The 16,048-nt window shown below is 26.6% G+C and overlaps 1 protein-coding gene across 2 annotated transcripts; it reads right to left on the minus strand.

The window, feature by feature from the left end:
• Positions 1 to 356: 356 nt before the first annotated feature.
• LOC107448311 (eukaryotic initiation factor 4A-I) lies at positions 357 to 15,966 on the minus strand. Of its 2 annotated transcripts, none has more exons than XM_016063455.4 (10): positions 15,635 to 15,966; positions 13,713 to 13,803; positions 12,572 to 12,704; positions 10,012 to 10,151; positions 9,744 to 9,909; positions 8,100 to 8,209; positions 7,106 to 7,249; positions 6,722 to 6,859; positions 5,584 to 5,753; positions 357 to 4,238 (listed from the first exon to the last, which is right to left on the minus strand). In XM_016063455.4, the coding sequence occupies exons 1-10, from the start codon at positions 15,658 to 15,660 to the stop codon at positions 4,094 to 4,096; spliced, it is 1,263 nt and encodes a 420-aa protein (XP_015918941.1). In that variant the 5' UTR covers positions 15,661 to 15,966; the 3' UTR covers positions 357 to 4,093. The 2 variants fall into 2 exon arrangements, with proteins under 2 accessions (XP_015918941.1, XP_042911685.1); XM_043055751.2 differs by having other exon boundaries at positions 15,611 to 15,920.
• Between the last annotated feature and the right edge of the window lie 82 nt (positions 15,967 to 16,048).

Here is a 16,048-nt window from a genome sequence, read left to right on the forward strand (position 1 = left end):
AAGATAATTTTAGTTTAATCCTTAAACACAGAAGAAAAAAAAAATTAGCAGAAAATTTCTTTTCTATAAATAGAATAAATGCAGCTTATCAAAAATCTACTTATTTGAGCAATCAAAAGTGACCCTAAGTTAATTTAAACCAAAACATTTGATCTTGGAAATATATACACACATATCTATATATAGATATAAATTCTATTTTAATGATTAAATTATTTATGTGGGCTTAAAATTAAATTCAAATATTTGTTACAAAATTAAAAAGCATGAAAGTAAGTTATTTTTTAAAGTAAAAGCACAAATGTCTTTCCAATCAATAAAAATTTGAATAAACGTGGGAAAAAGAATACAAAATATTTTCTTCATATTTTATTTAAAAATTCTTAAACAAAAGAGCAAACATTTTAAAAGTATTAACAACTGCACTCATAACTCACATATTAGTTCAAAGATATAATCATAAGTAATATTTATATTTACTTTTCAATACTTCAAAATAAGTATAAAAATTTTTGGTCTCGGTGAAATCATTGTCAGCACAAAATTTATCTCCAAATCATTTGAATTTATACAAATACATATTATTAACAAGTTCATGGTAAAATCCTCAAATTCAGCAATCCACAAGGTAAAACCTACATACTTATTTGTAACTTAATTTGGCATGTTCACAAAAGAATTAACTTACTTTCAATTAGTCAGACATCAAAGTCTAAAATGAATTCAATATATAATATTGTCGGTTTGTAAGCAGATTAATTCTTACCAAGAATTAAGTTATTTTATTTGGATAGCCACAAAATCATTTTAAATACTAATAGATGGTACTTAAAAATTTCAATTAGCACCTTTTTTATTTTTTAAAACTGAGTAATAAATTTGGATAAAGACTAAAAGGTTTCAACGAAATTTCCTATTCACAAAGTTACAACAAGTTTTCTTATTGTATTGAATAGATTGTTTAAAATTTAAGAAGAAAAAAAATGAACAAAACAATCATTCTTAGTCTAAAATAAAATATGAATAAACCATGCATCTAAAAATTTTTTTTGAAATAATTAATTTGATCTTATGATTTAATGATATTCCTGTTTGGAAAATGCATATGTTTCACTCTTCACTTTAGGTAATATGATTAGATGCAATAAATAAATACAGTCAAATTTGTTGTAACAAGAACATGAGGACTAAGTTGATTCGCTCATTTAACATAAATTGGCTGAAATTATTGGATATAAAAGTTATAATATACAGCAAAATGTTCAATAATGGCTATCTTTTGTTATCCTTATTTTATTTACTTATTGTTGTGACACACAATTTCATATTTAACTATTATAAGGCTATATTCCTTTAGTACAACTGCTAATGCAACACATAACCAGACACATGAGGGACCTAATATTGCTATTTTTAATTGCTTATCTACATACAATTTTGAAACAATCTGAATTTAAGGAAGTTTAAAACTCTTTTCCATTCAAAAGGAACAGTCTAAATATTTAGTCTAAATACTTTTTTTTTTCTGACAGCATCAATAATATAATTTTAAACGAGTTATATAAAAAATTCATTGTTGAATCCAAGATCTGCTCCTAATAGATTTTTTAACTTAAAAACCAAATAGCACTCAAATCATTTCATCCAGGATTCAATTGAATCAGGACTTGGAAGTAAGCGATTTAAAATGACAAATAATTTTTTTTTTTAAAATTAATATCCCTTGTTATAAGAGGCACATTTTATAAAAGCAATTTAATGCTGACTTATATATATTTTTTTTTGCAACATCTTCTGACCTGGTCACAAAAATCTTCTTACAAACCGAGTAGATAATTGAAAAGCATCAATGAGATGTGGTTGAACACAAGAAAAAACAATCGTAACTATACAAAGTCATTAACGTGATTATAGATAGGAACTACAAACGACAAATATCTATAAACAAAAAAAGTGAATATACAATATGCAAATTACAAATTAACAATAAGTCAATGCACTTATAAAATGTGTAACTATTTAAAAACAAGTATATATATATACATCATTTTACAAACTTCCCCACTACCTTCAAAAATAAAAGTTCAAATTTTTTCCCCATACTTCTATATAGGTTTTACTTCGAATTTAATTCGGAGTCACCAGAGAAAATGAAACCAGGGACATATTAACCACTCAAAAATTAATGTATTACAGACAATCACAGTAACAGAATTTTATGCAGCACTGTTATCTTAATGTAATAATTGTCTGTGACTCTAGCAAGGCCAAACAAAGCTGACTATACACAGAAAATAGCTTTGACTAGCCATCGTTGGGATTGAATAAAAGAAAGAATTCTATTTATGAATACAGTAAAACTGATTAATCGACCCCTTCAGGGCAAAGAGCACATTTTGTCAAGAGACCTTTTCGAATTTATAAACATTAACCTAAGAGTAAAATTACTCAAATAAAATAGACACTATAATGAAGTTTTTTTCCTGTCTTTCTTTCTTTTTTTTAAAAAAATTATTTTACTTTTTTTATTATAAACAATATAGAAGAAAAACTTGTACTTTTCTGTTTTCTGTATCACCGTAGATTTTTAGCAGCCAGTTTTCGGATTCATCATCACAATGTGATTCAAATAACCCAAAAAGATTTTTTAAAAAAAGTATAGAAATGCAATTAGATAATAAATATCTTAGGAAGTGCATCAGATAAGCAGGGTTCTACTGCATCAAATAAGTTGGTTCATTTGTATTAAATGGCTTAAAATAGGCATAATACCTGGCGGATAGAAACAATGCAGACTGAAAATAATCATTACATTAAAAAATTCGAAGATAAAATTAAACTCAAAAATGTTTATCATACTCTCATACCTGAAATATTTTATAAATTTGTACATTTTTTATAGAATAGAAGAAAAAAAATTGAGCCTGTTGTAATAAATAACTAATAATTGTCATGATTCGGTTTAACCACAAATTTCAATGAATAAAAATGAAAAAGGTTAGAACAGTAAGGGAAAGTTATTCAACTTTTTTTTTTAGCAATTCAATAAATAAGATCTTAAAATTTAGTCACTTAAATTTTTAATTTTAATATAAAATAAATAACTTTTTAAAGAAGGAAAACAATTTGCAATAAAAGCATTACAAAACTATACTTAAACAAACATAAATAACCAAAAACATTAAATAATTGGAATTAACTATGACATTTTGTAGATTGCAGAGAAAACATCATTATAAAATTTTAAATTAATTGTGAATATTTTTCCAACTCCAATTTCTATCATTCTATGATAAGAAAACCTAATAAAATTTTATTCAAAGAAATGCTTAGAAACAGTTATTATTAATTAAAATTATGAACTTTTTTTAAATTAAAATTTCATTTTCAAATCGGCAATGGGTAAGAATTTCAATAGGAGTTTGCATAACATTAATTCTTATAACTAGCTATGAAATAAATCAACAAAATAAAATATTAACAAATGTAAAACTTTGGACAAACATTTTTTAAAATCATATTTTGAAAATGAGCAAAGTAAAATCATAAACAACAAGAAATATTTTATGAACATAATCATAAGACTTTTAACTGCTTTTGCAGTTTTATGATACATAAAACAATCACTAAATAAGCACAAGCATAATATGTAACTGTCACAACAGGCCACACTTTTGCGTGTCACAGAGAAATTATATATTGGGGCAGATAAAAATATGCAAAAATATCTACCACTAAGTCTATTATTTGTAAAATATAACAATTTAACAAACATTTAAATGTTTATAAAACAAAGTCTGAAACTTTGAAATCACAAGCACAGTGTACAGTATATCATAATTCAATTCAAATCTGTGCCTTATAAGCATTAATAATGAATTTGTTAAATATACAATTACTTTAAACTATACATGGAAGTCGTATGCATAAAAGTTTTTGTTTCCAAAATGACATTAGGTAAAAAATACAGCTATCAAAATAATTTATTTTGATCGCTGCTAAATCAGTTCATACGCTTGCATATCAGTATGAAAATGTCCAGTATAGAATAAAGATACATAAAATTATAATCTCAATGCACTATTTTATTCATTTAAATTAAATCAGCAACATTCATTGGCATTTCTTCAATTTGCGTATTATAAAACTGCTCAATATCTCGCAAGGTTCTTTTATCATCTTCAGTTACAAAATTAATTGCAACACCTTTACGCCCAAACCGGCCACCCCTGCCAATCCTGAAGAGGAAAATCAATAATATTAGTCAAACCTTTAAAAATAAGATGATTGTAACTATTGAAATAATTATTTTTCTGTTATATATATATCTTTCCTCAAATTCATGATAAAATTACTAAATTAAAATGTTCATAGAACATGCACAACTATAATTGAAAAGACTTGAAAAATATTAATGTTAATTTATAACACTTAAAAATAAGTTTAACAGACATACATGCCTTCAATGCCTTAACTTGTTGATAATTTCCTACCCCCCTTTTTTTAATAGGAAATTTGTCAAAAGTGACATTTTTAATATCATTGATATGAAACTTAGTAATGCATAAGTAATTCTATTATAAATGCTAAAATATAAAAAGTTTTCCAAGGACATTCTGTCGTGAGTAATATAATTACATGAAAAGGGATATTAAAATTTGAGTATATATAAATTTGTTGGTAATAAAATTTCTTTATTATATATTATACAGAAGTTCCTTTATTATACTGAAAATTAACTGTATTAATATAAACACTATATCTTAGAGTTGCTAAATAAAATTTTCAAAAAGTTAAATCATGTGATGTCACTTATGTGCTAATTGTTTTTTTTCTGTTAATAAGTTTAACACACTAATAAGTTTAACATCACATTAATACAGTCGAAGCTCTATAGGACAATTCCTGTGGTCCAAAGAAAAACAGACTGGAACATGAGGTTGCTATAATGTGACTACATAAAATTTGTGTAAATATTTACTTACATGTTATAAATACAGGACTTATTTTGGCAAAAACATGTAATATCTTAAATAGAATTACGAAACGATAAAGATGTATTATTCAATATAGTACATTTAAGGTTAAAAGTACATTTAATTTTTTCCCCGTAACCTTCTAGGTAAATAATAGGAGGTTCTGTCTTTCTTTTTTCATTCATAGAAAAATAACAAGATGTTACTTGCTTTTTAAGCAGTTACATCAAAAGAAACAGTGTCTTGAATAGTTTTCTCCAAACTTCTCTTTTTCAATGGAAAATGTTGGATTAAAAGAGCGAATATGCATAATACCTGTTTTCAGAATAATTCTTAGGGAAATAAAAATAAAACAAAGTTTTGTTTGTTACATTGGAATAAACAGTTCAGTTTGGAGGTTCTAGTTGGGTGATAATATAACATTGTATTTATGGAACAGCAAACGGAACTTCATGCAGCAGTAGTTATAAAGGAAGAATTGAACTAGGGGGGGGGGGTAATACTAAAGAGCATAGACTGTAATAAATATATTTCTTACAGAGATACAATACATTTTCTGTTATTTAATTATGATCTATATCAATTTATTTATTTAACTAACACTTACCTGTGAATATAGTTTTCTCTATTCGTAGGCAAGTCATAATTTATAACTAGTGAAACTTGTTGCACATCTATTCCTCTAGCTAACAAATCTGTAGTAATAAGAACACGGCTAGATCCAGAGCGAAACTCCCGCATAATGACGTCTCTTTCTTTTTGGTCCATGTCACCATGCTATAAAAAAATTATCTTTTGTCAATATGGATAGAATATTTAAAGATATTTATTTTTATAAAAAGTATTGAATTAAATTATTACAAGAATAACAAAGTAGATATTTTCAATAAGAATATATAATTTTGATACAGAAATGAGGATTTAGAGAGTGTATATGTGGATCCAAATTTTATTCTAAAGTCTGAAGTTGTTAACACACTCAATGTCTCACTACATGAATTGGAAGAATCTTCTATAGATAAAAAGAGAAAGCAAACTTTATGCAAAAAGTAAGATGAAAAAGATAAACTCTGCTATAAGGTGTGAACTTTTTACAAATGCTGAGAGCTCCGCAGATATTGATACTAAAACACCCAAAGAAGCAGTTTTAAAAAATCTTAAAATTCAGTCCTCTTGTTCCACCTCTAATGTTAAAAAAGTAATGATACTAACCTGCTTGCCCGAGTCTTGGAAAATACGGAAAATTATGCAAGAGTTTAATGAACTTAACTACGTGATAAAAGAAGCTCTTGCAACATAAAGGCATTTTATCAAGTCCTAATCCAAAGCCCGTAAAAAAATCTTTCTACTGAAATTTTTTTAGGAAGTTAAATTTAATATCAAAATAAAATTTTTTTTAGAAAGTAATATTTGAATATAGTTAATATTTGCAATCATATGAGATACAGAAAAAAAATCTTACTAAAATACTAATTAATATTTATTAAACTGTTTCAGGTTCAAGGCATTATTTCTTATTTACTCATTATGATTTCAATAACTATCTTAAAAAAAAATTTAAAACTGATGCAAAAATATTGAAGTTTCTGAACCCTAAAATCTGATTTTGGTCAGAACCTTTTACTTAAGCCATCTCGAAAGATGACTATCTTAAAACAAATTCAGATACAGTACCAAAATAAATATACCAACTCTTAGAAATTTTGAATATAATATTGTGTCAGTTATTTTATGATAAAACTTACCAAAGCAGACACTGTAAAATCACGACTATGCATTTTCTCCATAAGCCAATCTACTTTTCGTCTAGTGTTGCAAAATATCACAGCTTGTGTGATAGTCAAAGTTTCATATAAATCACAAAGTGTGTCAAGTTTCCAGTCCTGAAAAAAAAAGAAGCATAAAATATACTTTAAAAAATGAAAAGTTAAGATAAAATAGAATTTCTTAACATCTCAAAAATATAATGTCTATTTATTTTTCGATTCTGCACAATATCTGACTTAGAAATATGTAAAGCTTAGGTATAAAATTGCAAAGAAAAACATTTAAATAAAGTACTTCAAAAACATTCTAATAAATAAATTATACTACTGAAAAATATTCACATACAGTTAAAAGTGCTTTACCTCTCTTTCTACTGATATGTAAAATTGCTTTATGCCTTCCAAAGTTAATTCTTCTTTCTTAACTAAAATACGAACTGGTTCACGCATAAATTTTTTAGTAACTTCCAAAACATCAACTGGCATTGTAGCAGAAAGCAAAATAACCTGCAAAAAACACATAAGTAAATTTTTGGAAACTAGAATTATTATTAACAATATGATAGAATTATATGACAAAAGATAAAGCAAAACAATTTTTAACCCCATAAACAACCTAAAACTCAGACCGTATTCCTTTGAAATAAAATTTTTTTTTACAAGGTATCATAAAGACACTGCTTCACGCATTTGCCTAGTTAAATCTTGGTACAGTTTAAAATTTTTAAGATTTAAACTTACCAAAACTCAACTAATCAGTGAATGAACTGCTAGATATATTTAAGAAATTAAGACCATGCAGGATCACATAAAAATATTAACTCTGATGCAGAATTAAATAAAATATTCCACAACAAGACTTGTTGATTACAATATTCCGATTTTGTTTTAATAATTTAGGAATAACTTTATTGCCAGAAAAAGAAACTCAGTTAAATGTCAAATTATGTATGCTTACATCATGAAACAAAAATCAATAACAGCATTTTAAATTGTCATAGAGTCTCAGGAGCAAACTATTCCGCAATGATGTGAGCACAATTAGTTTTCTAATCATGTGTTGTTTTGGAAAATTCCTTACAGTTTTGATCATTTTCTGCTTTAGGGGACATTAACTCTTGTTCTAATGAAATTTTAAATTATTATTGGTTATAACTAGTTTTATTAATTAAGATAGAAAATGATATCAATTACATTTGACTTATAACTCAATAAAAACAGAAAAAAAATTATAAATAAAATCCGAAATTATATAGAAGCCACATTAATATCAGTAATAGCATAGCAAGAAATTTTTAATTTTTAATAACTTTAGAATATTTGTCAATATGGAAAAAAATATCAAAAATATAAAAACCTGGATACTAGAGTTGAGGGTAGTAAACACATCATAAATTTGATCCTTAAATCCTCTAGAAAGCATTTCATCTGCCTCATCTAACACAAATATTTTGATATGATCTGTTCCTGTTAAAAGAAAGGAGAAAAATTTTTTTTTTAAAGGCATATCTCTCATTTGTTACAAAAGAATTAGTAAATGCTTTTTCTCTTGAATGTATGAAAATGAGGTTATCTATATATAGTGTAACTTTGTAATAAATATGTAATACTCACTCTACCTCTTATGTAAATACTCATTTTTAACTTTCAATAAAGAATAAGATCTTTAAAACAGTTCATATTACAGAGTACCTGAGTTCTTTTAGTTGTGTATTAATACAGAATAAGATCTTTAAAACAGTTCATATTACAGAGTACCTAAGTTCCTTGAGTTGTGTATTAATACAATGTTATTTTATCATCCATTAAAATACTTGATTTCAACTATTTCATCACAAGGGGAACAAAAGAAATAGATAGTTATTAAAATAATTATTCAGTTTAATTTTTGAACTTTCACATTCACAAAGATTAAAAAGATACATTCAAAATTCTCATGAATGTATCAAAGAAAGCAATAAATTTATCAACCATACTTGATATGTTTACCGGTGAAACATTAGTCATACTTGGGACACTAATATTTAAGTTAAAACTATTCATAACCATTTTGAATTAATTTTTGTCAAGGCATTGCAGTTAACTAAAGAATTATAGACATTATGTATTTTTCAGAAATACCTAAAAAGTTTTCTTTTTTCTTTAGTTGCAACACACAATTATTTATTTATTTATTTTTTTTAAATCTTATCACTATTACTAATTTAAATAGTTTCTTGCAAATAATCAATTTTCGAATTTAACAGAATGCTTTTGAAAATTATGCGTAAAATTAGAACCAATTTTTTATTCATACAAAGTAAATTAAAAAAAAAAACAATTATTAAAAAAGTACTGTACACAACGCTCATCAATTTTGGAAAGATCTTCATATGTACGCAGTATAGTATTAACGAGAAAACATTTCATTATTATACACGCATAATCTTATAAGCTATGAGAGGCAAAATTTCATTTTTAAATTGCTGGTTCGAATAACTTTCAAAACATTTAAATCTGTGGTGTAACAACTCATGGAGGGCGAAGGCTTACTTAGCCCATCCTAGCTTTTTTTTTAAACTTTTGGCTTAGGAGAATGTTCTGGCTAAGTAGTCAGCTGAGTGCATAATCCCACTGCATGATTGATAAGGGAGACATGCTATCTTTCTAAGCATGCTTGATACTCAATTTACGGACCCAATGAAAGGATGAGTCACCCTTGCCCTGTCCGAGGATAGAATCCTAAACCTGTAACACAGGACGCACTGCCATTCAGCCACCGGGCGTCAACCAGAACATTTACGAAGATTAATTTCTAGCATTATGCTTATGTAAATTTGTCTTCTTCATATCATTTATTATACATGTGCAAAGATAAAAAATTTCAACATTTTATTTAGTTTTAAATTACCTAGACTATAATAATACCTTCAGCAATCAAGATGGTGATAAAAATAAAAATAGGTAATTTTTAAAAACAACTGAATTAAGCTGAATCATACTAAATATTTCTATAACTTACTTAATGCTTTTCTACTGATCATATCGAACACTCGACCAGGTGTTCCTACAACTACGTGAACACCCATTTCTAATTTACGAATATCTTCTCTAACATTAGTTCCTCCAATACAAGCATGGCACTGTGCATTCATATAATCACCAAGAGCAATGACGACTTTTTGTATCTGTGGAAAGAGAATAAAAATTAAAGTACAAAATACTTTTTACTCAAACAAAAATCTAAGACAAAGATTAAAAAGAATAAGGGAAAAAAAAAGAATAATTACCTGCTGAGCTAACTCTCTAGTTGGAGCTAGTATGAGAGCTTGACATTCTCTAAGACTAGTATCAATTTTTTGCAGAATGGCAATAGAAAATGTTGCTGTTTTTCCTGTTCCAGATTGTGCTTGAGCTATTACATCAAGACCTAAGAAGAAGAAAATTAATTTAAAATCTTAACTTCTGTTTCATTCTTTTATACTAAAATTTAAAGAGCGAAAGATCTTTATAAAATTCATCAGAAATTTTTATAATCATAGAAAAATAGTTATTATAAATTATGAATATGTTAGTTTGGTCCCACAGAGATAGATCGATTAATTTATATAAATGTATTCTAAAAAGGCAATCATATGTAAAAATGTCACTTTGATCTAATTTTTCTTAAGAAGTGAAGATTATTAAGATGCAGGAGTCTTTTAAAATTTTACTTTAAATTACTAACTCTCCATAAAATTGTTACTTTCAAATTATTATTATTGTTTTTTTTTAATTTACAGGAAAACTAGTATTAGTTTTACTTATTTGGCAAATTTTTGACACATGATGGTTTTCGCTGATACATTTTTTGTCATAACATCTAGTCAAAAACCCATATCTTTGGGGACATTAGATTTATATTTTATTTCAACTAAGTAAAATTTAAATAAAAAGTATCTTTTAGGTCTTAAAATATGAAATTTTTTTTTTAAAAAAATTTAACAAAAAATTACTTATTATTATTAATAAAAATATGATGAGGCATTTTTATGGCTAGGTAACCAAAAATGCACATAACTAGTCACTATGCATGCGTCAGCAGACACTGATTACTAAATACGTCATTTTGAATACAATTGCGAACCCTCTTCAGTGTGCTTTCGATTAAATATTAGTTATAAAAATAAAATTACTTAAAATAGCACACGCTCTTCCATTAGTTTTCTTTAATTACAAATTTTGAATACAAATATCAAGATTATATATATGTATGCAGGTGCATTGTAAAAATATCGATGCTGAATACATGTCAATAACAAAAAATCTGTAAATCCCACAATATTTTTAAAATTTTACAAAGTACAAAATTTAGAATTTTAATTTCATCACAAGTCAAGACTTAAAATATATGTGCAACAATTTTTACTAATATAAATTTGATAGTTATATTACATTTATGTATAGAATTGATATTTGTGAAGAATATTTTGATAATTTATTTTTATCGCACCATAACAAAGGGGGAAAAAAAGGTTTTTGACAGTTTTTACTGGTAAAAACACAGCTTTTTCCTTTGTCGCGTCAAAAACCGAAAATTTGGTTAATAAACATTTAAAACTTTGTTAAGCATGAAAACATAACAAATTTTAGATAAACATATTATTTGTGCTCCTTGTAATTTGCATGAAAGAGAAAAGGGCTATTACAATTAAAGGGCAGAAAAGCATGTTTATAATCATAATTGTTACTTCATTTTAGAAAGATAATAAACTCCCACTCTCAGATAAATTTCTTTCTCAGTGTCTCTCTCTCAATTACTATATTAATATTAAAAAGAATTCAATTTTAAAAAGAAAAAAAAAAAGGTCTACTTTACCCAGATAAGAATACTATATGTTCAATGGAGAAAGTTTAGGAGTTAATTAAAAACAACTTTAACTAAAACAGTTATCAGAACTTTATTTTTATATGAAAAAAAAAAGAAGCTAATTGTAACTTACACGCTAATTGTAACTTCAAGACACACTAAGCATTTTTTAAATGCTAAAAGGACAGGATCAAAAGTTGGCACAGAAGGCTTAAAAGTTAGTTTGATAAAAAGGTAAGAAAATGTTTCATTAATTAAGCACAATATTTATATCACCATACTAAAGAAAGTCAACTTGCGCAAGGAAGGATTACACAGTAAATCTTATCAAATTTGTGGTTATTGGTGAAGAAGCTACTGTTCGGTGATAATATCGGGTTTGGCGAAAATGGTCTACGGATTTTCACGAAGTACCTAATTTTAAAATTACACATATACGGATTGGGATTTTTAAATCACATTAACGCTGATCTCGCACACACGCACACATTGAAATCACATTAACGGGGGGTTTGATTTTTAAATCATATAAATACAAATCACTATGTGTGATTTATAAATTGAACAAATATAGATCATGACAGTTATTTTTTAAATAACAGGATTATGAATCATGATGTGTGATTTTTAAATCATGTGAATACAAATTACACGGCAGGATTAATGGCTCCAATACTCTAAATCCATATTGCATGAACTGTGAATTTATCACTGAAAATTATAAATTCCACGGCAAATTTTGATCAAAGTCGAAACCTATTTCTATCATTTTCAAGGCATGCGGATACACTGTTCACACTGGCGACAGGCACCATACCACGAAAAGAATAAATACTTTTTTTAGAGTGTTATAATACACATATCAATAATTTATCTTGTAAATTATAAACAAAAACAAAAAAAATTACAATAAATAATAAATATAAAATACTATTCTACCTACAGTTCAATATTTTAATCCGATCACAATATATTTTTGCACTGAACATGCAAAAACTTACCTTTAATACATGGGATAATTGCCCTCTGTTGTATAGCTGAAGGCTTTTCAAAACCATATGCATATATACCACGCAAAAGTTCTTCCCGTAAATTCATATCATCAAAATTGTCAACAACATACTCCCAGTTACTCTGGAATAAAAATTTGATTTTTTTAGCTCTTTATGCTTCTTATTAAAAAAAAATTTTTAATGATCAAATCAATATTAATTTAAGAAGCCAAAATTTTCAAAGCTATTTTGCAATAATCTATATAGTAAACATAGTTATACTAAATTAAATTCATGAATAAAAAAAAAACCAGACAGTTGATTTAGTGTACTTACATTCAACAAATTAAAACAATAGCAAATTTTTTTTTACAAAGCAGCGGGGATTAAGATTAATTTGCTATATCAAATTTATATTGAAACTAATGAAATTGCCTTTTTTTTTGTAAAATAAATACAATTACCAGTAAATCATGATAATGTTATCAATTATGCTACAGAAACTTTACTATGATTTTGATTAAATTATATTACACTTTTAATGTCTTCTAACAAACAAGATATGATAAGGGGATACAGTATTTTCCCCTTTTTTATTTTTAACATTACACAAAGCAAACATCATTTGTAAGTTGAAAATTTCATTCTAAAGAATGATGTTCTAGTCCCAGAATACTACAGTAGTATAAAATATACATTATATAAAAACTTACAAGCTTTTAATTTATGTTTCAAAATTAAAATATATTGAGCTTTGGTGAATTTTTCATTGTGGCTAAATTTGTCAATATTGCCATATAAGCAAAATTAGTGTTTGTTTCTATTAAGTATTTAACGATTAAAATTAATTTACTTTCTATGGAAAATAGAGACCTTTGTAGTACATCAACAAAAACACAACTACAGGAAATCTTATTGCATTTTAATTTTTTTTTTAAATAAATTGCCTCCAAAAATAAAGATGTTTAAATAGTTTAAGAAATAAAATAAAAAAAGAATCATGTTTTTGAAAAATAAGAAACAAACTAATAAATTTTTCTTTGGAAATCCATCAAAAATTTTTTAAGCATGATTGATTGCATAGTAAATTATTTGCTTACGTAACATGAAATTTTGAACTGTCTCAAATATGTTAATTAAAACAATGTACCTCAATGACACCATCTGGTTCCATTCCAGGTGGTCCATCATACTCTCTGTCAGGAGCTCTTCCCAAGGAATGCTCATCATCTGGGCCATTTCTAAAAGACATTTAAAAAATAACAGTATATATCAGCAGTCAAAATAATCTGTTAAATCAAACTAAATATTTGGTCAAATATTTTTATCAGAACTTTATACACAAGAGGATAAAAACTCACTTAAAGTGAATCAAAATTATATCTTTTGTAAACAATTTAATTCCTTATTTAGTTCCCCTAGTTGGGGATATTTTCGTAATGTGACCTGTCAGGCCAACTACAATCGACAAAAAATGTAGATATTTATCCATGGGTGGGCTAAGTGTTATACCCTTCAAACTGGTCTCTTTCTGTGAATTGTTTTATTTTTTTTTTAGTTTCTTGCAGGCCATTTTCAGGAAACTGAAATGGCCTGCAAGAAACGTGACGTGAGAAATGAACGTGACTTGGCGAATATTCTGCCAGATCACGATATGGAAATCCCCCCATTTAGTTTTTACGTATTTCGATTAGCAGGATAATTTTTAGATTTAATCTATTTTGGTCCTTAATTTAAATTTGGAATTAATCAAATAATTGTATTTATTATTGCATAAACCTCTTCTTATAACTTAATAATATTTACAATTTATATCAAGGATGCACAACATATAGTCTGCGAGTCTAAAGAGACCCACAAAGTCTTTTAACATTTGAACTGTTTATTGTTTAAAATATAATATAATATAATAAATTTTGCAAGTTGACAAGATAAATACATAAACAATAGATTAGGTATTTTATAATTCTAGCAACAAACATTCATCACATTAATCAGATATTGTATTAGTAACAAATTTCATTTTCGGAATAATAGTGAAAGTTAACTATTAGGCTAAATGTAAAATTAAACTACCTCTCTCATTTGTATGCCGATAATTTTACCATAATTCGCTTTGTAATCTGACTATAAATGTAAAGAAATATATGTATTTTAATTATCTGTACATGAGAAAAAGATTAATTACACATGGGTAACTCAGCCATATTACTTTCAAAAGAATCTAAATATTACCCTCATATTTATTATGATGATGTCTCCAATTTTTTTATTTTTGTGGCTCATTACTTGAAAATGGTTGTGCCTTTATGATCTATATTTTGAAATTTGTAAGTGCAAACATGATACCACTAAATGGCAAGTGAGCACTTGAACCCCAACAAGAGGCCACTAAATGGCAAGTGAGCACTTGAACCCCAACAAGAAATTTATTGGTGGAGCATAAAGTGTGAGTAGTAGGTAATAGAGCACCAAAAATTTAAACCCATATTAACTAATAATATTTTAACCAGTAGGAAAAATAAAAATTTCTACACAGGACTCATTACTTGACTAAAAATATCCATTCTAATATCAATAAGTAAAAGTGATTAAATCTAAGACACTCAATTAGAGCGTTGTTGCGGAGTCAACCACAGAATCTGCCTACTAACCACTTGCTTAATGGAAATATCATAATAAAAATATTAATCAAGAACGATTTCCATAACAAGCGAAATTTTTGTATAATTTATATTGAAAATCATAAAACCTTTAAAATCAAATAAGTTGAATAACGAAACTAATAAGCGGTAACGAAACCCGTGATTCACTAAAAAAAAATATTCAACTATTGTAAATAAGATAAGAGGTAGATTTATAAAAATGACTGAAAAGTTACAGAAATTTTTTTTTAAAATAAAAAATAAGTATCTTCAGATACATACGATAAGAAATTAAAACAAGAGCTCGCTTTTTCTTCGTGAACAAGAGGGAAATTTTTATTGTCAGACACTTAAATTTTGAAACATCAAACAATTGAATAATAACTAAATACTAAGATATTACTCTTTCATATTTCTGATTGTTTACCTTGACTCTTCGAATGCCACGGACATATTTTAACTTCGGAATCTTGACGCTATATGCGTAGACCGTCAACGAAAACACGTTGCCTCCTTGATATCTTTTAAAAGATTAAAGCAGTAGGTGTAAACCTAACAGCTGTTAAATTTTATAAAACTTTGATGGTAAGGAAATCAATTTAGTAAATGAAAAGAAATTTCACATATAATGTTTACAATTTGAATCAAAAACAAATTATGAAACTTTATATACGACAAAGAAATGATCTGTTTAGCAGAGACGTTCAGCTACCATTCCATTGGCGGATAAGGTAATTTACGCTGCTCGCTTCCACGAACGCCAGATTCTCAGAAAACGTGTTTTTAAATACAAAAATTCTGAAAAAATGTTAATAAATATGTTAAGTAATTAAAGTTTTCA

The sequence above is a fragment of the Parasteatoda tepidariorum genome, chromosome 4 (genome assembly GCF_982258835.1).
Source record: "Parasteatoda tepidariorum strain Cologne lab strain chromosome 4, Ptep-v5.0, whole genome shotgun sequence".
Lineage (NCBI taxonomy): Eukaryota > Metazoa > Arthropoda > Arachnida > Araneae > Theridiidae > Parasteatoda > Parasteatoda tepidariorum.

What these genes read in the sequence shown, in the direction of transcription:
- LOC107448311 (XM_016063455.4), bottom strand. Translation starts at nt 15,660, where the DNA reads ATGTCCGTGGCATTCGAAGAGTCAAG. An exon ending in GTGGCATTCGAAGAGTCAAG is followed by an intron (nt 13,804 to 15,634) that starts GTAAACAATCAG and finishes AATGTCTTTTAG; the next exon opens with AAATGGCCCAGATGATGAGC. An exon ending in AACCAGATGGTGTCATTGAG is followed by an intron (nt 12,705 to 13,712) that starts GTACATTGTTTT and finishes TTTTTATTCCAG; the next exon opens with AGTAACTGGGAGTATGTTGT.